Raw genomic sequence first — 8404 nt, forward strand, 5'->3', positions numbered from 1 at the left:
GGGCTGCGCCGAGCCCCCGCGCCATTTTCTGTGTCCCCGCCCCGGGCGGCGCTGAGCGGCCAGGACCCGGCGGCGCGTGCGCGCGGGGGGTGTCACGCGGGCGGCGGGCGCGCGCGGCATTGGCGGGCGCGCGGCGTGAGGTCATTTCCGGTGTGGGCCCGGGGAAGCGGAGCGGCCCCGAGACCGGAGCCGCCATGGCCTCGCTGCTCAAGGTGGACCCGGAGGTGAAGCTCAAGGTGCGCTCGCCCCGCTGCTCGCCCTGCCCCGCCCGGCCCGGCTCGGCTCGGCCCGGCTCGGCTGCCGCCTCCGCCCCGCCGGCCCTCGCCGAGCTCCGCTGCCGCCGGCCCGGGGCGGGGCGGGCTTGGGGCCGCCCCACGGTGCCTCCCGGCCGTTCCACCCTGCCCGCCGAGCGCGGCCCGCCCGCCCCGACGAGCCCCCGGTGTCTCCACCTCCGCCCGGCCCCGCACCGCCGCGGGGGCGGGGATGTGGCCGGCGCTGGGCTGCGGCCGCCCCCGAGCCGTGCCCCGGCAGAACGTGGCCGCTGGCCCGGGGCGGCCCGGCGGATCTTCCACCCCGGTGGGAGCCGCGCGGTTTCCAGTTCCCCGCAGCGCCCGGAGGCCGGGGCGGGCGGACAGAGCAGATTCCTCCCGTTTCCCGGGACAGCGGGAGCCGTGCTGGGAGGGTCATGGGGCTGCGGGGCCCGGTGCGCGGCCTCCCCGAGCCCCGCTGTTCAAAGGCGACCCTGACCTGTCCCTGTTTCATTCTGTAGGTTGACTCCTTCAGGGAGCGGATCACGAGTGAGGTGAGTGTTACAGACGGAGCAGGAAAGAGGTCTTTTGGCTGTATCTTTCTGACAAACTCGACTGCGGGTTGAGTCTGCCCTGGAAGCTTAGCAACACCCAGGGCATCAGTTACCCACTGCAGTGAGGTTCCTGAGTCTCGTGGCTCTCTTCTCACCTGAGCTTTGTTTGGTTTTGGCAGCAGGAAGAACTTGTGTTCTCTCTGTTTCCTGCTTATGCACAGATGATTTCACTGGTGTTATTGCCTGATAGTGAGAGTCGTGTGACCTTTCACATCAATGTTTGTTCTCTCTTTCTTAGGCGGAAGACCTCGTAGCAAACTTTTTTCCAAAGAAGCTGTTAGAACTCGATGGATTCCTTAAGGTAGGGCATGCCTTGTTCTCTGTATCCCTTTCCATTTTCAGCTGCATTTTGAAAGTGACCTGGCAGGTCTCTTCAGGGGTATTTTCTGTGCATTTCACCTTGTTGCAAAGAGATAAGGCAGTAGCTAGTTGCTCACATGGACTGCAGTGTTGTTGGCTCTAGAGGGGCATTCTGCCTTTTGCAGTTTGCTTTGTGTGATCTCTCTCATTTGTCTTTCCACATTCCCCAGTGGGCTGTCCCTGGCAGTGCTGGGGTCTCACAGGGACACCAATAGCTCACCATGGCCTGGTGCTCCTGGGTGGAGGGGTCACAGCCCATTGCCAGACCTTTTATCTTCATTCACCCTAATTTTACAGCTGGACGAGAGGAAGACCTGAATCTTTTGTCTTCTTGTTGTGTTTGGTGTGGCAGAATTTATTAGTTCATAATCAAAGAACGAATCTGCTTTGTTTTGCAGGAACCCATCCTGAATATTCATGATCTTACTCAGATCCATTCGGACATGAACCTCCCAGTGCCTGACCCAATTCTTCTCACCAACAGCCATGATGGACTGGATGGGGTAAGGTTACTCTCTTTGGCTGTGATCCCAGCTTCTGTTAAAACTGCATGGTTTGCTCTGTTCTGGGGTAGGATATTTTTATTAAATAACAGACTTTGGCCCAGAGGCTTTTAGAGATTGATCTCTCAAGCCTAGGAAGTCTGCTGGAGGTAGCACTGCTTGCAGTCCTTCCTGGGCTTTGAGGAAGAATGCTTAGAAACCAGGAACATGGCAGGGCTCTTAAGTTTTCATTTTTTTTCCTTTGCAACCCTTTTACAGCTTACGACTAGTTTGTGAGTAAAACGTTTTGTATATTTTAGCCAAATATGAAAAAGAGGAAGCTGGAAGACCATGAAGAGACCTTTCAGGGTAAGAATCCCCGAGTCCTTTGTATTGCTGCCTGCCCCCTGAACTGCTGCACTGAGCCTTGGGGATGCAAATCATGCGAGTTCCACTTGCCCTGCCCTGACAGCAGCTGCTGCTCATACAGGCCAGAGCCTGACCTACAGATGTTTTGATGCGGAGAAGTCAGGTTCCAGCTCTTAGAAGCATAGTTAGTACTTCTCTGATAGACATAAATAGTACTTGGCTGGATCTTGCCTGCTGACCGAGGCAGCTGATCTCCTGGTGGCTCTGTGCAGTTCCTCTCTTTGTCTGGAAGAAGATTCCAGGCTTTGGATTAAGCTGAGACAGAACATGTGCACCAGGAAAACCCTCTGTGCTCAGCATCCTCGAGCTCTTCAGTCTCATCCTGCTCTGTGTTTTCTCTTTTCCTTCCCTTGTGGTCACTGCTGTTATGCCATGCCCCGTTTCCCCTTCCCTACAGGTGGCCATAGCCTGGCTCAGCCCCTCTGTGGCCTTGGTGGGAGATGAGTGAGGCTCAGGTGGCCCCTTGGCCCAACCTGGGTGTGGCTGTTCCTGCCAGTCACTGACACTGAGGGTTTGTCTCTGCCACAGGTACCAAAGTGTTTGTGATGCCCAATGGGATGCTGAAGAGCAACCAGCAGCTGGTGGACATCATTGAGAAAGTGAAACCAGAAATCAGGCTGCTCATTGAGAAGTGCAATACGGTAGGTGTGAGCCTGGAGGAAGGGGAGGCAGCAGGGTGGTTTTACTCCTGGACAGGTGGAGCTGGGAAAGGAGCAGGTCCATTCTGTGCTGTAGATGAGGAAGAGCAGGGCTTTGTCCTGTCTGATGGGGGCTGGGAGGCAGGTGAAACCCTTGGGGAGCTCCATTGTTCACCAGAAGGAGAAAGATATCTGTTATCAGGCCTCATGAGGCTTTGCTTTGCCCTTCTTCTGCACAGGGACAGACTTCTGCCAAGAGCTCCTGTGGCATGGTGATGAGAGCTTCCCATGGGAAGCTGGGCCTGTGCTGGCTTGCATGTCCTCCCAGCCACGTGGGAAGTGATCTTGGAAGTCTTATAGGTGCATAAGGGACCTGGAGCAGTTCATCATGAGCTGTATGGCAAAGGCAGGGTCCTGGGAGACTTTTGCTGATGTTTCTGAGAGAAGTCTTTGTGCAGATGTTGGCATTGGTCAGCGTTGTGATCTCTCCACTGCAGGTCAAAATGTGGGTGCAGCTTCTCATTCCCAGGATAGAGGATGGGAACAACTTTGGTGTTTCTATTCAGGTAAGGCACAGCTCTGTGCTCCAGGGCCTTGTATCTCTGAGGTTTCTCAGAGTCTTTCAGTTCGTGGTGTCCAGCAGCTGCAGTTATGGGGTTAGCTTAGGTTTTAAAACCCAAAGCTGAACTTGATGTGATGCTGCTGAGACCTGAGCCCTGAAGGCCAGCTGCAGCTACTGGAGCTAATAGCTTCCTTATCTCCCCTGCAGGAAGAAACAGTTGCTGAGCTTCGGACTGTGGAGAGTGAGGCAGCATCTTACCTGGACCAGATTTCTAGGTAGGCGTGCAAGAACAGACTTATTTTTTGGGATCTCCTTGGAAAAGGAGTGTGTTTGGGAAAGGTCCCCCAGCTGTTGTTACAGGGCAGCTTGGACATGAAAATAATCCTGGTGCTGTTTATCTGAACTTTAATCTCTTTTCCTGCCAGATACTATATCACAAGAGCAAAGTTGGTTTCCAAAATAGCCAAGTACCCTCATGTGGTAAGTACAGGGACGTGGAGATTTACACATTCGTGCTGCTGCTTCTTGGGACTCTTTGAGCTGCTTTGTCACTCTGAGCTGAGGGTGCTGGTGGAAGAGGGGGGATCATACAAGGATTGAGGGCAGCCAGCTGCAGGTGGGGGGATCCTTTTTGGAGGGCAGGGTGTGGGAGGCTGGGCTGAGCCGTGTCTGCTCCCGGCAGGAGGATTATCGCCGCACCGTCACGGAGATCGACGAGAAGGAGTACATTAGTCTGCGCCTCATCATTTCAGAGCTGAGAAATCAATATGTGAGTGAAAACACAGAGCTCACACGGGCTCCTCACGTAGCAGTGGAGAGCCCTTGTGATCCTGCTGCTCCTCTCCTCTTTCCCCCTGAGCACGACCACTGCTGGCAGGAAGCCTGCCTGCTTCCCACTTTGGCTCCACTGAGATGAGCCCACTGTTGCTTCTCCACCATCTGCTAGAGATGCAGATGTTTCTAGCAGTGTTCACAGGGCCCTAGTGCAAAATATTCATACTCCCTCTGTGGGAATCTGATCCTAAGCTCTTCATACAGTACAAGCCAATCCTAGGGTTTCTGAATAAATATTTTTGGTGTTACATGTACTGGCTTCTGTAAAGTCTGGCTGAAGGAAGCCTTTATCTTAACCAAGTGTATGGTTATCACAAGGGTTGAGGATGGTGCCAAGGGGAGTGGTGCTGCTGTGGTAGCCAGTGGTGAAAGCTGGATGGCTTCCTCTCTGAGTCCTGTTCTTCCTTTTTGCAGGTCACTTTGCATGACATGATCCTTAAAAACATTGAGAAGATCAAGAGGCCTCGGAGCAGCAATGCTGAGACCCTCTATTAAGTGTCAACGTTTGAACTTGAGAACTGTTCAGTCAACTAAAGACCGTCATTGCCTTGGTTTGTTACGTGACTATCGAGATGGGAAACTGGCTGGAAATAGTATTGCATTCTTAGTTAAACTCTAAAGAAATTCTTGCCTAGTTTTGTGATTGGTTTTGTTCAGGTCTCAGGAGCTCTCCCTCTTCCTCTAGTCACTGGTAGTAGAGGCCATGCTGCATTGAGTGCCCCAGAGGCTGCTGCAGCCAGACAGGGACATTCCTTCATGCCTTGCTTCCTACCTGAGTGGGAACACTATAGACCAAGCCCTTGTCCTGTCCCATCTCTTGTCTGGTGGCTGCACTGGGGTCTCTGAACCAGGGCAAACAGCCCAGCACGAGGGCAGGCCCAGCAGTACCACAGCAGGGAAGCTCTCTCCCCACTGCTGGCTGCCACCTCTGCCACCACCTCTGCACTGACCAGGGACCCTGTCCCTTGGCAGCTGTGCTCTGGTGCCACTGAGCCATCTGCACTCCCTTTCTGGCTCTCTCCTGGCTCAGCAGAGCCTGCCCCACAGGTCTCTGCCTCACCAGTGCTGTCTGGATCAGTGCAGAGCCTGGGGTAAATGCTTGGAACTAGAGCTGGTGCTGTCATGAGCTCAGGTGGCTTCTGCCATTTGACTAGAGCCACTTTCCTGGCTAAAACCAATGTTCTTTCACATACATCCCAGTACCCCTTCAGCATGGGTTGCTTTTGCCTGGGCTGAGGGAAGGGATGGGCTGGAGATCTGATGCTAAAGTCCTAAAATATCTCTGCATGTGATCAGACTGAGTCCCCCTGTCCCTGGCAGTGCTCCCTGGTGCCTGGGCAGAGCAGGCTGGCTGCCACAGCTGCCTGCCACAGCTGGTGCTTGACGGTGAGGGTGGCTGATACCCACCTGGTACCTTGCAGACCTTGCAGTCTTTCCCCTGCAACGGGCACACTCCTGTGCCTCGTGACTCCTCTAAGCTGCCAGAACATTTCGTGGTCCATTACAAACCCCTTTGGAAATGACTGGTTGTATTGCGTCAGTTTTTGTGTGTGGCAAGTGGGCCCATAACGCTGCAGGCTTCGAAATTTTCTTATTTATAGTATTTCTACTTAAGTCCCCTAATCAGGGAACATGAAATCATTTGTTTCAGGAACCTCGCTGTTTCCCAGGTCTCGCTGTTACACCTGTATATTCTTATTGTGCAGTAGCCTTAAGAGTTGTGTTAATCTCATGTAACAACAGTGACAAATGGAATGAACTTTCCTCCTTTTATTTTTTTTTTTTTTAAACTTTGTTTTTAGTTGTTTGTTTTTTTCTTTCCTCTGCTTCCACATCTAAGAGCCATGTTGTCTCTTGCTGGTTTCCCAGGGATTTGCCCAGAGTGTGGCGGGCTGCTGGCCCTTGCTATAGACTCTTCTGTTGTTGTTTGTAGTAAGTCAACTCTTAGTCTTCCCGCTAATAAATATTCAGTAACAAACCAACTGCGTTGAGCTGCTGTCTGGGAGCAGCACTTCCCCTTGTGTTTCTTTGTATTGATTCCTTTTAATTTGTTCAGCTTTCTTTGCAAGATGAATGGATGTAAACTTTTATCATGTCAAGAAATTAAAATAAGGTACTTGGAATTCTTTCAAGGCAGCCCCCTGTGTGTGATGCTGGGCTCTTAGGCCATGCAGTTTTAGTCTCCAGTTTGGTTCTGCCTTTCTCACATTCAGTTGCTCCTTCCCTTCATTCTCCTCGTTCCTCTTTTTGACTGCTATAAACTAGTCTGCTGTGTAGGTTGTTTCTGTTCCTTCAGCATACTTCATGTTGGGCATGATTTTGCCCATGGGCTTGGGGTTTGATGGAATTTGTGCCATCTCAGCCCAATGTGGGACTTGGGCTGTCCCAGTTCAAAGATGATGTTTCTCTGAGCCTGCAGTTGCTCCAGGTTTCTTGCCAGGCAGGTGTCTTCTGGGCAGGTGTCTCTTGGCTGTCCTGGATGCAGCATCTGGTGTCTCTGTGGGGCACAGAGTCTCTTGCTCTTGGCTGCTCCCTGCGTGTGGTACCCAAGGAGAGGCAGCTGCCCTGCTGTCCCCAGCCACAGTGCCCTCTGCTCTGCTGGGGATTGTCCTGTTCCTGCCTTCCCTCCATGCTGGGGCACAGAGGCCTCTTGAGGGGTACTCCAGGCTTTCCTGAATGTCCTGCCCCCAGCTGCAGGGCTGCAGCCCCTCTGAGCCAGCCCCTGGTCCAGGGCTCAGTGCCTGTTTGGGGTTGTGCCTGTCCTGGTCACGGAGCTGCTCAGCAGAGTCTGACTGGCCCTGAGAGCAGCTGCTGCAGACCAGGGCTCCCAGCTGGGGCACCTCTGGCTGCCCAGCAACAGGAGCAGCCACTTGTGCAGGAAAGTTCCTGCGGTGTGGGAAAGCCCTGCAGGTGCCTGACCCATGCAGGGAAGGGGCACTGAGCTGCAAACAGGTCTCAGGGCCAAGGCAGCTGGAGCAGAGCCCAAAGGAAGGACTTGCTGGCAGGACTTGGTGTGGTGCAGCATGAGGGGCTCCTCCTCAGCACTCAGTTAAAAAACCTGAACTTGCAGGAAGCCAGTACCAGCACTCCCGTGGAAGGATGGAGCATCCAGGACAATAGTCTTGGCAGGTGCTGGCAGGGAGTGGGGTTCATCCCTGGGACAGGGGAGGGTTGGTTTGTCTGTGATCCCAGTGAGTCTGGGAGCAGTCGCAGCATGCAGTCAGGGCTCTGCTTCACCAGTCCTTGAGAAAGCTTAAGTGCAGGGGTGGAGAATAATGGCTCAGCAGCTGTGTGCAGCCACAGGCTCTGCCAGCAGCACAGCTGGAATGGAGGAAGGGTCAGGCAGGTTCCACTCTTGTGCTTTGCATAAGCTGACCCCATGAGGTGAGGCATTGGGAGTGGGAGCTTTCTAAAGTCTGAGCTCTGGTCTGGGGCTTTCTCCAGCCTTGTTGGTGTTGGGCAGGGGTTTTCCTACTCTGCCCTTTCCTCAGCTGTGGCAGTTACTGTCTCTGAGTTTCCCCAAGCCAAAACCTGTCTGCCTCTGGTTTGGGTTTCAGTAAATTTCAGATGCTATTTTTTGCCACCTCTACCTTTCTGTGTGCGTGAAAAACAGCACTCCCATCTCCCTTGCTTTGTTTGGGGAATGTGGGCAATTTAGCAAATATAAGGTGGGCAGTGCCTAAAAGCAACCACGGAGCCAAAATAAAACATGGGTAGGATGTGAGTTCTGCATATGGGATGTGGGTCAGTGATGGGCTGATCACACTGGGGACTGACATGTGGGAAGCAGTACGTGCACTGAGCAGGTCATAAACAAGTTACACTGCTGTTACAGAGACGTGCAATTTCTTTAATTCTAGGTTAGCTTTAAGCTGCTGCAGGCTCCTTTTGGAGAGGGTACACGAGCAATTCCATGGTGTATTTGTCCCCCAAAGATCCCTCATTGCTTTTCATCAGGCAACTATTGACACAGGTTCTGGCTCTGCAGACTTAGTTAATTACTCTGCTTCCTGAAATTCCTACTGCAAGATGAAGGTGGACTTAAGGCTGTTTTGTTTATTCTGAAACAGCTCTCAACCAGAGTTGGAAAAGTACAGCAGAAACAGACAGTACTAAAAAACCTGCTATCAGACAAGGCCTCCATGGCACAGGCTCTGCAGTGGGGCAGAGGCAATGCAGAAAGCTGCCATCCTTATCCAGCAGCCCTGGGTGTGTGTGCTGTGGTTGGTTTGTCATG

At 53.1% G+C, this 8404-nt stretch overlaps 1 protein-coding gene across 1 annotated transcript; it reads left to right on the plus strand.

Moving 5' to 3' along the window:
• The first annotated feature begins 88 nt into the window (after positions 1–88).
• On the plus strand, positions 89–6149 carry PSME3 (proteasome activator subunit 3). The gene is made up of 11 exons (XM_066336793.1): positions 89–236; positions 770–802; positions 1101–1163; positions 1621–1725; positions 2025–2073; positions 2662–2774; positions 3269–3337; positions 3541–3608; positions 3759–3813; positions 4016–4102; positions 4582–6149. The coding sequence occupies exons 1-11, from the start codon at positions 195–197 to the stop codon at positions 4660–4662; spliced, it is 765 nt and encodes a 254-aa protein (XP_066192890.1). The 5' UTR covers positions 89–194; the 3' UTR covers positions 4663–6149.
• Positions 6150–8404: the final 2255 nt, after the last annotated feature.

The sequence above is a fragment of the Sylvia atricapilla genome, chromosome 27 (assembly GCF_009819655.1).
Source record: "Sylvia atricapilla isolate bSylAtr1 chromosome 27, bSylAtr1.pri, whole genome shotgun sequence".
Lineage (NCBI taxonomy): Eukaryota > Metazoa > Chordata > Aves > Passeriformes > Sylviidae > Sylvia > Sylvia atricapilla.

Coding starts and splice junctions, on each gene's coding strand:
- PSME3 (XM_066336793.1), top strand. CDS start 195: ATGGCCTCGCTGCTCAAGGTGGACCCGGAGGTGAAGCTCAAG. Junction 2,775..3,268: donor TCATTGAGAAGTGCAATACG/GTAGGTGTGAGC, acceptor TCTCCACTGCAG/GTCAAAATGTGGGTGCAGCT. Junction 3,338..3,540: donor ACTTTGGTGTTTCTATTCAG/GTAAGGCACAGC, acceptor TCTCCCCTGCAG/GAAGAAACAGTTGCTGAGCT.